General features: G+C 38.1%; 1 protein-coding gene across 5 annotated transcripts in view; it reads left to right on the plus strand.

Annotated features, from left to right (window-relative positions):
- The window catches only part of TANC1 (tetratricopeptide repeat, ankyrin repeat and coiled-coil containing 1), a 95,998-nt gene that overhangs the window by 52,841 nt on the left and 27,209 nt on the right, over positions 1 to 15,948 (plus strand). For 4 of the 5 annotated variants that reach the window (XM_055812870.1, XM_055812871.1, XM_055812876.1 and 1 more), the window contains 6 exons: positions 825 to 946; positions 1,924 to 2,113; positions 8,005 to 8,262; positions 12,125 to 12,250; positions 14,392 to 14,673; positions 15,555 to 15,706. In XM_055812870.1, coding sequence (XP_055668845.1) covers positions 825 to 946; positions 1,924 to 2,113; positions 8,005 to 8,262; positions 12,125 to 12,250; positions 14,392 to 14,673; positions 15,555 to 15,706 — 1,130 coding nt within the window. The remainder of the gene's footprint in view (positions 1 to 824; positions 947 to 1,923; positions 2,114 to 8,004; positions 8,263 to 12,124; positions 12,251 to 14,391; positions 14,674 to 15,554; positions 15,707 to 15,948) is intronic. The other variant, XM_055812874.1, reaches the window with a different exon arrangement.

Genomic DNA, 15,948 nt, shown 5'->3' on the forward strand with positions numbered 1-15,948 from the left:
GAGGATGGAAAAGGCCTACACATTATTCCTTTTTTTATTAGTGGACAAAAGAAATAAATACCGTATAAATGCTTCTGCTAGGAAAGACCATTACAGGTTGGTAGGTGATGCCAAACTGTTGGCATCAAAGAAGGAAAATAGCAGCAGACGCTAGTCTGTGAGATTGTGTTAGCAACAGGCGCTTCCCTGAGCAGACCAGTGATGGCTGCTTTTGTAGGAGGTTGCTTTGTTTTGAACTTTGTCTTGTCGTATCGGTTGGACACCAGGAGATGTTTTTAAAGCACTGTACTGATAAAATCAAATCTTTTTGCAACCAGAAAAGCTGGGACATTTAGAATTGGTGTCACATCCTTTGCATAGCAAGCACACCAAAAATGTATGATACCCATTGTAGTGTTAACTGTGGGATTACAAAGCATCTGTATTATTAACCTCTACTTTTCACGTTTTTAATAGTACAGAAAATTTTATAAAAAATGGCAGGAACAGAATTTTATTCTGCCACTGAGCTTTGATGGCACTGAGCTTACTGCTTCTGTTTGGAGAATAATCACATCGATCAACAGTCCAGTGATGAACTGGTTGCACTTAACCATTTCTTTTTAGACTGGCAGGGTGGGTTGGCTCTCATGCAGAGGCTCCAAGACCCAACAACAATTTAAAGTCTCATGGACAAAAAATTTAAATTACATTAACTTCTCCATTAGATACGTTGCTGACAGAAGAACTCGCATTTGCATTTGATGGTACTTTTTCTACCTCTTGGAACAGTTTCCAAATATAAGACACTAATCTTTACCAACTTTTTTCCCTGCACTCCAAAGCAAAGCCTGATAAAGACTCAAGCTGTTCTCCTGCAGCACAAGAATTGATGACAAGATTGGGTTTTTTACTGGGAGAAGGAATTCCAACTTCTGCTCATATAGAAGAGAAAAATGAAGTCATGGTAGGATAACAGAAAATAATGTATTTAATGTTCACCCTATTTTAGAGAGGACTAATGTTATTTTCTCTGTTTACCGATGGCAGTTACCTGATACTTACCAAAATGCAATCCATTTTAATAGGCATATGGTAATAGAATTGTAAAGTAATTGCAACAACTTTGTGTTTGTTTTGAAACTGTAAGTTGGTCTTGCATTCTTAAAATTAAAAAAAAAAGAAAGAATAGACTCATCATTTCTGAAAGCTAAATTTAATCTACTATGAACGTGAATAGCTTCTAAGGTTCTCTCTGCCTTATTTTAGTATTTAGGAGGAACTTTTTTCTTTCCGTTCTCAGTGATTTATGAGAACGGAAAATGTCAGTGGTTTGTTAAAATAGGAGTATACTTTTGGGATGTGTGTGTTTGCTTTTTTTCCTGAGAAGTTCACTTCCATTTGACAGTCATTTCTGTCATTTGCGGGCAGAGGAATTGGGGAGAAGCAAGCAGCTACTATCTGTGTGAATCTGATCTGCTAACCAAGGCTGCATAGTAACTTCCAACCTCCCTTTCTTCGCCCTCCTCTCTCCGCTTTTAGTTCCAGGCCTCATAAATCTTAGTGCATCAGTCTGGGTTTCTTTGAGAGTGGAATGTGAGTAATACTGCAGTTCTAATGGTTTTAAACAAAAGAATAAATACTGGGGGTGAAGAGGAGTGGTATCCCTCTTTAAACAGTATAATGTTTAAAGAGAGGAAGTCTGCCTCACTGAAACTCTTCCACTGAAGTGTGAAATTCCCTTTTTTCTTCAGAAGTCACTTTTTAAGAATAATCTGAAAGCATGTCATTAAGGTTCCCAACCAAGATAAAGCCTTTGATTCTTGCTTGAAAAATGGACTCTTTGCTTTGTTCTTACTCTACTTGACCTTGGTGTTTGTAATTTTCAGTATGGTAGTGGACTGTCTCCTGTGCAATAACCATTAGTTTTTCTTCACATTGCAGTGTACAGTAGCCAGTCAAGGAGTGAGTCCATGTTCCACCCTCACAAGCAGCACTACATCACCTAGCACTGATAGTCCCTGCTCAACTCTCAATAGTTGTGTTCGCAAAACAGCAGCTAACAAAGGTAGTCCCTGTGGAACGATTAGCAGCCCCAGCTCCACCCTGGAGAGCAAGGACAGTGGAATTATAGGTAAGCATCTTAATGAGTAATGCGATTAATAGACATTAATCTTAATAGTATAAGTCCGAATAGTTGCTTCATGTCTTTGGTTTCGATTTTATGTTGTCCTTGGATCCCATTTCAAATCCTCTGTATTTGAAAGACTGAAATCATATTCTTTTGCTGCTGTTAGGTCTGCATTTTTCTGGTTTTCAAGGTGCATGTTTTACTTTAAAATAATTTATTTCCTTTGTTTCGCTCTATGTCTTATTTTCTTCTACCTTTTTCCTTTTCTGTTATATAGGTCTCTACAATGCATTTCATAATGGTGAAGTACAGCATAGCTGGAAGCTGGTTGAATTTCCATCTAAGAAAAAAAAATAATTAATGGTGCTACTTATGAGAATAACCTAAATCAACCTGTTTAAAAACAGTGCAGACTCTGAGTAGTTGGCATAAAAATGGGGTATCATGGAAGAGGTGAAATTGTGTGATCCCCCACTGAATAGATGACTGAACTGAGGCTATATATCCATCTCCTATGGGGAGTCAGTTATCTTTAGAGAGGCGGCTACAATCACAGAGCAACCGTTATAGCTCCTTTTACCAGCTAGCCAAATATTTCAGTAAGTCTGTTTAGTACTAAAGAAAAATCTAAATTGTTTGCTGCCTCATTTGTGCAGTCTTCCCTGTTTCTGCTCCCTGCCTGAATGGGTCTTTGTCTGTATCACTGTCTACCTGTACCTTTGGATACCCGGGTGGCTGCTTTAGAGTTATTTTCTGGAAGGCCAGACTAAGATGTAAAAAGCCTATTTTTCATGTTGTTATACTGTTGTAGGAAGGCTTATTCTTCTTTATTGGGTTAGTATTTTATTTTTTTTCTAAAGGCTAACTTCTTAACCAACTGACCCCTTTTAAAACTTGGTAAGCTTAACAGCTGTTACAAAACAACAAAAACAAAGCACAAAATGCCCCCTAACGTGGTGCTTTCTCAGTATATAAAAGTGAGCTTTCAGTTTTCTGATGGACTAAATTTAGGGAGGCTGAAAAAGGGAAGTGATTCTAAATCTTCAATGCCTAGATTTGAGAAAGTAAACTTACGATGTGTCATTTCTTTGACTGTGAACTTGGTACTTTTTTATTTACAACTTTTGTTTATAGAAGTGAAAGTGGTCTCTGCCTGCCATTATGAAGACTACCATGATGATTGTTGGTGTAGTACTTGCCAAGAAGTAATTAGAATACATGTTTTCATAATGCAGTTGATAACACTTTACTCGGACTTCATAGACATTCCTGCATTTTGTTATAAAGTGAAGTAATCAATAGTCATATATGGCATAATACATTTTTACTGATCAGTTACCCTAAAAGAGATGTTCATCACGGGTCAGAAGACTCATTTGTGTAACACTTTAAGTACTTCAGTTTTAGAAAATAATTTTGTGAACTTGTTCCAAGTAGATTGCTAAGCATGGTCAATTTTGTGTAAGATCTAGTTTTTAGATAGCATTAACATTTTGATGTAAAAGAAAGGATACATTAGAATGGTTAGTCTTGGGTTCACAGGTTTCAGTTGTTGCCAGACTTGAGAATAAAGTACATTAGTTGTAGGTAGGTTTGGTCAGAATTCAGGGTTTCCTGTTTTGATTACACTGATGCAAGCATAAAACAAACTGAAATGATTATACAAGTGAGTATATCGGTATAAATATACCACAGTGTATGACTAGAAGAAGCAGTAATGCTTCTTGTTGGAACAAGTATTTTTCTGTCAGTATAGCTCAGTCATTTCCTTATTTTAAAATGTTTTATAGGGGTTTTGCTTATTTAATGGAGTAGTTTAAATTAGTTCTTTGAATGACACAGGGATCTCAGAGGGCTGTGTCATTGAAACAGAACAGGCTTCCCACCCAGGACATGCTTACAAAGATGCTTCTACCTTCATGAATGCATCTATGCTTAAGCTTTTACTAGCTCTGTAAGTGATGTGTAGACTACTGGGCACTTCTGCTTAGGCATGTTTCTTAAAAATTTGGGACCTTTATTAAGGCTTCTCTAAGTGGTGAGTGTTTGCCTTTTATAAAAAGAGGAGTCACGTTGGTTTTGAATACTTAGTTATTTGGAGATCTAAACCAATGTGTGTGTTCGTTTTTTTTAAAGTGGTACTGCACTGAAAAACTTAGTTACCTTTGCAAAAACATTTGAAGAGCTGCACGCTGTTTTGCATGGAACTTTTGTTTGTATCGGTGAGAGTAGAATCAATATAACTATAAAAATTGATGTTATTGATACACTAAATTGCTTCTCTGGTATGTAATGTAGAAGGGGAAAAGGGGATCATTGTTAATGACAGACTTTCAGTCTTACTGAGCTCTTCTGTGAGGCACTGCTGCCCAGGGGAGGGATGCATGCATGTTTTTTATATTCAGTTTAATATCACAGAAGATGCATTTCTTATGCAGATGCTTTATGAAGTCTTGGAATAAATACGTTGACAGTATCAGTAACGCATAGTTCCTCCAAGACTATAGCAGAAGCTGCTGGTTTTGGAGTGGAGTGGGATCCTCTTTCCTTCCAGAAGGGTAGGATAATAGGCTGGAGCTCTGTTCTTTAACATCCCTTAAAACTTGTTCTTGAGTGACAGCTTCCCTTCTCTCAAGTGGAAAAATGTAGATACCGTTATGAACCTACTACCCATGCTTTACAAACCTGAAATATTCTGTGAGTATATCCGTGTTCTAAATGAGGTCATAACTAGCCTCATGCTTGTTTAAAACAGTATATTGGCATGACAGCTACATCATCCATTGTATAATCTTGTAAGTACTAGTAGTTTTAAGACAAGATTTTTGAACTCTGTGATAAGAGTTGCTTACTGAACTAATTAAAAGGAAGGAGTTTCGAAAATAGGAGAAACATGAAAAGAAGACCTTTGTTACACAGGGAGAAGAGAGAGGATGATGGCATTGTGAAGTGTAATAATATGAGAGGAGAAGGCAAAAAAACCTTAGAGAAGATAGGAGGGGAACTCCTGTATAGCTCCTTCAGTCAAGTATATATGGTTCATGATCATGGGTCTGAAAGAAAATCATCTGCTACAGTTCTGAGGAGCTGTCATTCATGTCTCAAATTCAGGGAGAATTTGAACACCTCTTGTCCCTTGGCAACCCATGGCAGCACCCCTTATGTCTGTAAAGGCATAAAAACAAAAAGGGAAGTTAAGAGGCACCTCTTTGATAAATGACCCGTGGGTTTGTTTTTTAAATACAAATGTGTCTGTGCATCCATACTTGTTATTAGTAGTAAATGTGCATTTTAAATTATGTTTAGCAAGTACATGTTTTCAAATGTCTTTGACAGAGTTCATTCAGCCATGAAAATAACTTGCTCTTTCATGCTACTTGTGTGTGGGTTTCTATTGTATTTCTACTCCCACTATGTTTTCTGGGCCAGCAGATTCTGATGGGAAATCTTAGGTTTTCTCCCTTTCCCTCTTTTTTACTTACAGTTCAGGTTTCCTATCATTTTCTAATGTTTTACTGCTGTAGTTGAGTTCTTTGCTTCTATAGAGTTTGACATAACAGTAGTGCAGGCAGGTTTTAATCTTCAGCAATGAGCTAAGTAGGAGAAAAGACTGGGCTGCTGGCCAAAATGTAAGCTTTTCTGGATACTTGCCACTGTTCCAGTATGGAAATCTTGAGCAGCAAGATTTCCTGATGCTACTTTTCACTTCACAAGGAATCGTAGTTTTAAATATTTCATACTTCAGGAGGAGACAGATTATTTTTTTTTTACATGACTATAAACATGAAATTAATTTGTCATACAGAAGTACAGTCTAAGTTGTGTGCAAAGGTTAATGGGATGCCTGAAAAGCTTTTCATCTATTGCCTCTAAAATGTATTTTGTATTATGGGTATTTCTTAGAATAAGAGCTCTTGAATTTAAGCATCAGATCTTAAATTTTGCCCGAGATCTGCGTGTGCCTAAGCTGGGAGAATGTGGAGTTGTATGAGTACCTCATTGTCTTGCAAGGCTGAAGCTGCAATGCAGTTGATGTGAAAGAAGAATAGTTTGTGCTGCTTCTGCCTGGACAAGCCTCAGTTCTAAGGAACAGTCTGTGCGTTGGCGTTTTGTTAGCGGTCTAATATACTGGAATGTTTTACTTAATGATTTGGTCACTTGAGTGTAGAATCTCTACCTATATACCTTCAACATTTAAAATTCTAGCCTGGGGAAGACTCGCAGGTCACATAGATATTAGTACTTGAACTGACATTGATTGTGTTGGGGTTTTTTTTTTCCATCTTGTTGCCCTTTCATCCTGTTTTATATTATCCTCTGTTGCATTCAGGTGTTCAAAATGCATCGAATGTTGGCTTAACCTTTAATATTGTTCAGTTATTTTGTGAGTTCAATGTATGTATTGAAAATGTCTTGAATGGAACAGAGTAATTTCACTATTAAACATACAAAACCCAGTATATATTTGCAAAGTGTTCTTATGTGAGCCCATCAGCATAGTTTTGACAAAAATTACTTAAGTCAGTCCTTTAGGAGTATGGATTCTTCTTGCATTCAGTTATTGTAGGAGGCTTTGATTAACTACAGTGTTGAGGAGCTAAAGGTGCACTCTGATAACCCTCAGCTTCCAAACTGGCATATTTGGAGCACTCTGGGTCATGCAGTTAGTGGTGTTTCAGCTTTCAGGGAGGAATCACTGCAGCAGTGGGAAACTACTGTTCTGTAGTGCAGCAGCCAAAACCACCTGTGTGGTCTTTTAGCTGAGGATCTGTCTAGCTCTGTGTTACTTGTCATCTGAAATTTTCATAGCAAAAAAAGCACATCTTACTGCTAGAAAGTTTCACATAATATTGAGGAATTATTTGTAAATGTTTTCTGGTTAGTTTAAAATGACATCAGAAGCAAACCCCCAAACCAGCCTTCATTTCAGTTTCTGATTTACTTTATACTGCAGTATGCTGAAACACTTTAAAAACCGAAATCAGTATGTTTAACATAATCTGATATTTTGTTCATATACTCTATTGGGTCTGATCAAACATGCATGTAGCCTTCATGCTCTTTCTGACAGTGAAATGTAGTAGGTACACAAGAAAGGAATAGTTGCTGGAAGCTTCCTGTTGAGGTTAGTTTGCCAAGTATGTGAGTGCAAGCCAATTGTCATCGTAATGTGTGGCTAAGCTATCTATTTTAGGCGAAGTAGATCTCTGAACAACATTGAATTTTTATCATTGATGCTTCGCAATATACAGGATGTTTAGTCACAAGTAGGCTTGTGGAAAGCCTCCCAACTTTGGAAGAACTGTGCAAGTTTTTTCAAAGAATTGAATTGTGAATTATTTTTGTAAAATACTAGTCTTTAAAAAAGTGAATTACCAAAAAGATACATTTAAATTTTATTTTGTACCAGATGCTGGTTTTAATTCTTAATGAGCTTTTGTCTCCATGTTTACAGAATGCTTTGAAAAATATACAAGATATGTTACCGAATTTAAATTTTTAAATGATGTTGAGACATGTTTTGCTTAAGTAGTATATATTCATTTAAACTCATAAAGGTTTTGGTGGTTGTTGGGGTGTATATGGTTTTGGGCTTTTTTCCTCCCTTCAGCACAAGTTCCATAGATATAAAGATATACCTGGATTCTTCAGAAGACTTTCTTGCCTCCTTTCCTCAAGGTGTTTTTCCCAATCTGAGAAGCCGTGTTGTTTAGCTCTTTTAGATAAACAATACTCCTTAAATTTAACAAAATATCCATTGAAGTAGTGCTTGAGTATCTGCTGGACCAAAATGCTGTTTGAGTATGAAAATTAAAATGCATATTAACATGAGTGCACCATTTTCCTCTGATGTGCACTGTAATTGTAGGGTGTTTTTTAACTTTGTTTTCCAGCAACTATAACAAGTTCATCAGAAAATGATGATCGTAGTGGATCCAGTTTGGAATGGAGCAAGGATGGGAGTCTCAGAGCTGGAAAACATCAAGGGATTAGTCATGATCGAAGAACAGATAATTGTTCACCAGTTGCAGAAGAGGAAACTGCTGGAACTGCTGAGAATTTGCCGAAAGAAGTACCAGCAGGAGAGGGTCCTGTTCCTTATGGTCAGAGTTCTGGCTCTTTAATAATGCCTCGTCCAAACTCAGTTGCAGGTAAAGTCCTGAGGTAGAAAAAAGAATGTTCCTAATGATAGGATATTTCTGTTGAATCTTTCTCTTGAAGTTACGTTGTTAGTATGAAAGTGTTTTTATAGGATAAAAAGAAAAAAGGTGGGTAACACTCATCTATTCAAGTTTAGAACCTAAGTTATTTAAAATTGTTATACAGAGGGCTAGTATCATGCATTTTAGTAGGTATTGGTTAGGTCAGAACATTTGAAACACTTAAAAAGTTCCACCAGTCGTTCTGGAACTGAACCTGGTGTCAACTAGTGCTTAAGGTGTTTTAGTGTTTGCTCGCATTTGCTAGATCTGTAAATCTAAGACCAAAATCGTACTTTGATCTCTGTTGAACAAGTGACTTATTTTTTAAAGAACTATGTGAAATTCTGCCTTCTAGTTGAACCATTCATTCAGAAAATGAATGAGTCTGTTCAGTTGTGGTAGATACATATGTGGGCATACTATTACTTTTTCTAAGTGTTGTGAAATGGACAAATCTCTGAAAAAGTGCTTCTGATTTGAAATCTATTGGGTAGAGCTCATCAGATTCTAACACTAGTGGGCAATTCACTTGCAAACCTGCAGGAAAAGCATTCTGATTGTGTTCAGAAGCATGCATGTGATAGATGTGGCAGTAGGTTTAGCTAACTGAAAATTCAAAGTTAAAACACTTAGTAAATGTAGACTGAAGAAAACCAGTGATGAGGTTTAGGCTTGGGAATTGGTGATTCCTAGAGGGAAGATGAGAGGATATTGTACTTAATTCCAGGCAGAAAATATTGTCAGTAAAAGGGAGTATTTTAGTATAGAAGATGAAACAAAAATCGGTGCATGGAATTTGCTTGGTATGATAAGATGTATAGGGGAAGTATTGCTAGTAAACCAATTTTTGAAATTGTCAAGGGCAAAATCTTGTCAAGGAACATACTAATAATTTTGATGCAAATCTTTTAAGTTCTGATGATACTACTTTAAATTTTGTGAGGTTGTAATATGAGCACTAGCTCTGTCTTTTCATTGTGAAGGCACCAACATGTTGGTTCGTGCTGAAAGAAAAACAAGGAAACATTCTTCATTTCATTTTCAAAGGAATATATAATGTGTTTATTCCAGAAAAGTACAACAAATTGTGATACATTGGAATTGCAGCAGTAAAAAGATGCTAGTAGGCAGCGCAGTAAATCTTACCAAGAACTTAAGACTTGTCAGTAATAGCCAAAATCTTATGCTTAACAAAAAAAAAAAAAAAAAAAAAGTAATTCTAAATTCATGAAGTGTCATGAAAGATACTGAAACACATACTGCAGTCTTAATTAAGGTAATTTCAGGTTTTAAAATACCATGAATGTTACTAGTACATTGTTTCAGAATTCTATGGTTGAAGGACTATTTTGCAATAATGTATTGTGATACGAACACAACAATGCCCAGGTTTACGGGCAGGGGAAAGAGTAGCATGCTTCCTCCAAAAACTGCTGTTATCACAGAATGAAGTGCTTTGGCTTTCTGCTGTGTTCATTAGAATCATCCTGTTGTCAAAAGTGAATGTTGTACAGTGAACTGCAGCAAAAAATTTTAATGAGTTTGCATGTCTTCAGCTATTTTACATATTTATAAAATTACAAATTTTAGAAATAATTCTTGAGCGTGCTTTGAAAATAGCTTGATTTATCTGCAATTTGCCTATTAAATGAGCTGAGCTATAGTTTTATGGTGCCAAAAAGTTAATGCTCTGTACAGATTGACACATGTAAAATGAAATGTAGTAACCTAATCTTAGATGTTCTAGTATCTGATAGTGCACAGATTTTGGCTACAGATATTTGTGAAATCTAATGTGCTTTTGTGCTGTAAATTACTGTTTTCTGGCTTTTGAGTGCCAGTGCTAAGTATCTTTACCCTAGGAAGAGAGGGTACTCGGTTAATGCTCAGTAAGCCTGTACCTTTCTTGCACTGGGGAGCCCAGAACTGGACACGGTACTCCAGGTGTGGTCTCACGAGTGCTGAGTAGAGGAGGATATTCTCCCTGAACCTGCTGGTAACGTTCTTCCTAATGCAGCCCAGGGTGCTGTTGGCCGCCTTTGCCAAGCATTGCAATCTTAGCTTGTCTATCACCAGGACCCCAAGGTCATTCTCTGCACAGCTCCTTTCCAGCCTGTCAGCCCCCATTGTACTGATGCTTGGGGTTACTCCTCCTCAGCTGTAGGACTTTGCATTTCTTTTGGTTTGCAACTTTTTGTTGACCTTTCTTGCAACTTTTGGTTGAATTTCATGAGTTTCCATTCAGCCCAGTTCTCCAGCCTGTTAAGGTCCATCAGAATGACAGCACAAGCCTCTAGCATATCAACCAGTCCTCCCAGCTCTGTGTCATCTGCAAACTTGGTAAGGTTGCACTCTGTCTCATCACGTAGGTCATTAATGAAGGTGTTAAACAGTATGGGGCCCAGACTTGACTGGTGGAATGCACCACTAGAGAGTTGCCTCCAGCAGGACTCTGTGCCCCTGCCTTCTGTGCTCATGCATTCAGCCAATTTTGGGTCCACCTCACTGGACACTTAGATAACCTGTACTTCATCAGCTTGCCCATGACAGTGTTATGGGAGACTGTGTCGGAAGCCTTACTGAAGTAGAGGTAGGCAACATCTATAGCTCTCCCCCCAATCCACCAAGACAGTCATCTTTTTGTAGTATCATAGAATCACTTGAATGGTTTGGGTTGGAAGGGACCTTTAAAGATCACCTAGCTCTAGCCCCCTTGCCTGGGGTCAGGGATATCTTGCACTAGATCAGGTTACTCAAAGCCCCATCCTGCTTGTGTTTAGAGCTCGTTGCTTATCCGTGCAGGCCTCCTGCTATATCTGCTTTATTTCCTGCTTGTCAGGATGGCCCTTTCTTGAGCTTGCAGGAGGTCATCCTTGAGCGTCAACCGGCTCTTTTGGATCCCTTTTCTCTCCAGGACCATATGCCATGGGGTTCTTCCAAGCAGAACCCTGAAGAGGTTAAAGTCCATGCTCCTGAAATCTGATTGCATGCTCCTGCTTTTTGCTCTGCTCTCTCATGTTAGGTTCCTGAACTGCACTATCTCCTTGTCACTGCAGCCAAGACGCACTTCACTTTCACATCCTGACAAGTTCTTCCTTGTTTGTATTGGTTCCAGCAGAGCATCTTTCCTTTTTGGCTTCTCAGTTGCCTGTGTCAGGAAGTTGTTGTCAGCGCACCCCAGAAATCTGAATTGCTTATGCCCTGCTGTGTTGTTCCTCCAACAGATGGAAGATTTTTGGATTTGATACCAATTTAAAAGCTGCTTATTTTAATGTGTATATTCAGTTGGTTTATTTCTGATGAAAAAGTATACATCCCTGATATAACTTGGCAAATATGTTCTCTGGATTTTCAGTTCTTCTTTTGTACAGCTGTCATTTTCATTTAAAAACTGAACAAAATAGAAAATGTTATCCAGAATTCTGTAGTGTTGGATACAAAAAGAATGTAAGTATTTCCTCACAGGCGGTGTGCTAGCAGCTGATATCTGAACCTGTTCCTAACGCTTCTGACCTCACTGATATGGTTGTTCTCATAGTAAAAAAGGAAACTGTATTAACATGAGAACAGTTTAGTGCATGTTAAGGTAGACATGAGGGCCATCTCAAAGGGGAAAAATCCAACTAAATCTTTAGTGAACTTGATTGAAAAGCGTTTTGTAAATATTACAACATGAATGGCTTCAACCGCTGCCATTGTGTAGAAAAACTTACCTGCAAGTACTATGTTGAGGAAAGAACTGTAATAAATAATAATGTTATTTGTAACTTATGCTGAGAGAAAAACAAGCTTCAATCCTTCCACACTCTAGCAACAAGTTCAACCAAACTGGAAGATCTGAGTTATTTGGATGGACAAAGAAATACTCCTTTACGGACTTCAATTCGCTTACCTTGGCACAGCACTGCTGGTGGAAGAGTGCAGCAGGAAGGTAAAGGTATACATACTTACATCTGCATCTGCCTCGGCACAGTCATGCAGTTCTTCAGTAGTTTTGTAAGATGGCTGTTCTGTGATCTTTGTAAACATCCCCATCCCATGATGTGTTGTTGTAGAGTACTCCTGAAAGATCACTCAACATGTCTGAAAATAAGATGCTTGCTTACACCTTTTCCTGCTTAATGCTGTGGTTTAGAAGGTGAACATATGACTTTAAATAAGAAAACAGTATATTGTTTATCTAAGTGTGCATGGGCAGTGCAGTGCAGTGCAGATCTCCAAATTATAGTTGTATAATACTCGTGTTCAGGAACTGTACTGAATATTTTCTGGACTGCCAGATTTTATAATGTGACATTCAGATAACGGTGTACTGCAACTTAAGGAATATTATGCTGAATTTAAAATCTTCAGGAGGCTTTCATTAGAATTCTGTTTTAGGAAGAAAACTGATCTAATACCATTAGACTTCTTTATGACTAATATATACTTTGATCTCTCTGATCTTTGAGTCTGAAAATAGCAGGTTTATGTTAAATGCAAGTGAGTATGTGATTTTTTTTTTTTGCCCCCTTTTAACTAACAGTCATCTGCAGGCTCTGTTAATTTAGCAATGTTGTAAATGGGTGACTGCTTAAAGAACCACTGTCGAAGGCATCATCAAAAGTGGTTTTATTGAAATACGATGTTTGAAAAGTGCGACTTAACAAGGTTTGTTGGGAAGGTTCACTCTATCACTTACTGCACAAAGGATTCAAAACTACCAAACCAGAATCTGAGTGCACTATAACACAAGGTTATGTGTGATACCGATCCCTTACAGAAGATGTGCAGTGTGAGAGGTGTCTCTGCCTCTAGGAGCAACCTTGAGGGTGTCCCAGCTCTAGGGGAGATCAGCACCATGCAGCCAGCTGCTTAACAGGGAGAACTCAAGAGAGACTCGCTCAGGCTGCCCTATCTGTGGAATAAAGTGGTTGGCTTGTAGTCAAACTATGTGTGATGGAAAAGGTATTCTGGAGACTCCTTGTAGTCTCAACTTCCTTTGTTCCTTGATGAATGAGTCTTCAAAAAGCCACCTGCTGTTCATGTGTTGATTGCATGATTGGTGTTCCAAGCTCATATGCATCGATGCTTACTGGGTCGCTCTGCTCCTGCGTGGGTTTCCAGAGAACAGACTGGAACTAGAGAAGTTCTTGGCCTTGTTACAGCTCGAGCCTTTACCTCCTTTGGAGCCTGAACCACACTACCACTAGTTTGGTCAAGGGGTCAAGTGCGTCCATCACAACCAATAACAATTAAAAGCAGAAAAAATTAAGCAAATTCCTGGTAAAATTAATTTTGAGGTCATATATGGATGCAGTGCGGTCCTCTAATTCGTTTTTTCATAGTTGTAGATCAATGCTGAAACGGCATTTGTGTAACATTAGATTTGGTTAATGAATCCTGAGAGCCTTGTATTAGTGAACATTATTATTTCTGTAAATTTTAATGTATTTTATGCAACCAAACCCAAATTATTCTTCTCTCTAAAAGTCTTGTCAGGTGTTTGCCAAATGTATAGGTTAAAGTAATCAAACATGACTACACCTTCAGCTGTGCTGCTTAATTTCTGTTCTTGTGGCTTACAAAGTATGGAAAAACAGGGTAGTAATTTTTTTTTTTATATTGCTTTAAAAGTACTTTTTAAAAAAAACAGAAAGAAATATTTATTCTCTGTACCTTTTTCTGTTTCATTGCAAATTGTCTTTACAGATCTGAAGACCTGACACTGAGATGCTCAGCAGTGTATTCACTCAAAACTGAAAAATGTTTGTTACTTCCCCATTTATAGAATTATTAATGCATTTGTAAGAAAACTTTTGGATTCTGCAACTTACTAACTCAAGTTCAATTGTGAAAAAGCATCCTCAAATTATACTTGCAGCTTCTGTCCTCTAGAATTTAATTCACGTAGGAATTACAGAGGTGACCTGAACTGAACAAATCAGTCTTTATTGTTTTTGTGATGAAAGCTCTAAGAAGTCCGATTATCAACACTATTAACAAGGTTACTGAATGAATTGATCTTCTGAAACGGTGCTGTTTTATTGCATGTTGAGTTTCTTCTAATAAACTCTTCTCCCTGCCACCTCTTCTCAGCTCGTTTCATCCCCTATAAGCCTCAAGACATTTTGCTGAAGCCACTGTTGTTTGAAGTGCCAAGCATAACAACAGACTCGGTGTTTGTTGGGAGAGAATGGCTGTTTCAAGTGATTGAAGAAAAACTGAAGAATACTGATCCAGCAGAGAACAGGGGAGCAGTCATTACTGGAAATGTGGGCTTTGGGAAGACTGCAGTTATTTCACGGCTGGTGGCACTTAGCTGCCACGGAAGTCGCATGAGGCAAATAGCTTCAAATAGCCCTAATTCATCCCCCAAAAGTATGTTGGTTTTCTGAGTAATTGTTTGGGTTATTGTACTAATAACACAAATTGAATGTTGTTTGCATTCTTGGCTTGAGGCAATTGGGCCTCATCAGCTCCTGGGCTGACACTTTTTCCCTCGAGTGAGGGAAGGAATCTGTCACAATTGTACACTGTCAGACACCTTCCACTAATACAGCCTGGGCTCAGCCCATCAAAAGGTGGTAAATGGGAATGGTATGTAGAATCTCCTTCTGTCAGACAGTGTGTACCCTGAACTCGGTCAGTAGCTTGTTCTCCCATTAGTTTGGAAAGAGAGAAGGGAGATGTTTCTTCCCCACTGTGCACCACACGCTTTTCAGTACCACGTGTTTTCCAAAGAATTCCAGTAGAGGCAAGAGTAAAGCTGTGAAGGAGCCCATTCTGTCTTCTGCTGGGATCCATAGGATTCTGTCACCTGACCATTCCAGTGCCTACGTTAAATGGAAGGATGGCATGACTGTTACTGCTGCTACCTGCCCTGCTGACACTTCAAATAATAGTAGTAGTATTAGTAATAATGATAAATTGTTCATATTTCCCAGCAGTTCAGTCATATAATAACTTAGTTTAAATGAGTCAGTGAATGTATAAATTTCATACATAAGGAAGCTCTTCACATCAGCATGGTTTTGCTTTCAGTAATTCTATCATTTTGATCTAAAAGTCAGTTGAATTGTTTTAAAATTGTAAAGTTGCAAATATGTGCCTGTATTTATCAGACTAGTTGCAGGCTTCTTTTAATGCTATTGTTCAGTTTCGATTTTTATGCTAGCTTTAAAGATATTCTGTGGAATTCTTAAAAAACAATCTGCTGTCAGCAAATTTGGTCTCATTTGTTGTCTTTTTATTAAAAACAGGTGGTGACTCCTGTCAGGAGATTCCCCTAAGTCAGTTAGCCCAATCTGCTCCTCCAGCAAATGGCACCAATACGATGAACACTCTGAATTGTCCTGGTACTCCTGAATACCAAAATCAGACAGGTGATTCTGTGAGACATCTTGCTTCAAAGGTGAGTTTTCACTTGTTGATAGATTTTCAGTATGTTAGAAAACTCCTAACTTGAGAGGAGACAGCCTGCTGTGCTGTCCTCCTGAGTATGCCAGTAGGTGGTGGTGGGAGAACAGGCAGTAATTTTGGACACTTCTAAAAGATGTGTACGTTTCATGACTGGTGAAACCAGCAATCTGCCTTTTCTACCTTTCAAGTTATTGCTTGAATTCTGCTTGGTCTTTGAAAGAGTTTTATTAGAAA

The sequence above is a fragment of the Falco peregrinus genome, chromosome 8 (genome assembly GCF_023634155.1).
Source record: "Falco peregrinus isolate bFalPer1 chromosome 8, bFalPer1.pri, whole genome shotgun sequence".
Taxonomy (NCBI): Eukaryota; Metazoa; Chordata; class Aves; order Falconiformes; family Falconidae; genus Falco; species Falco peregrinus.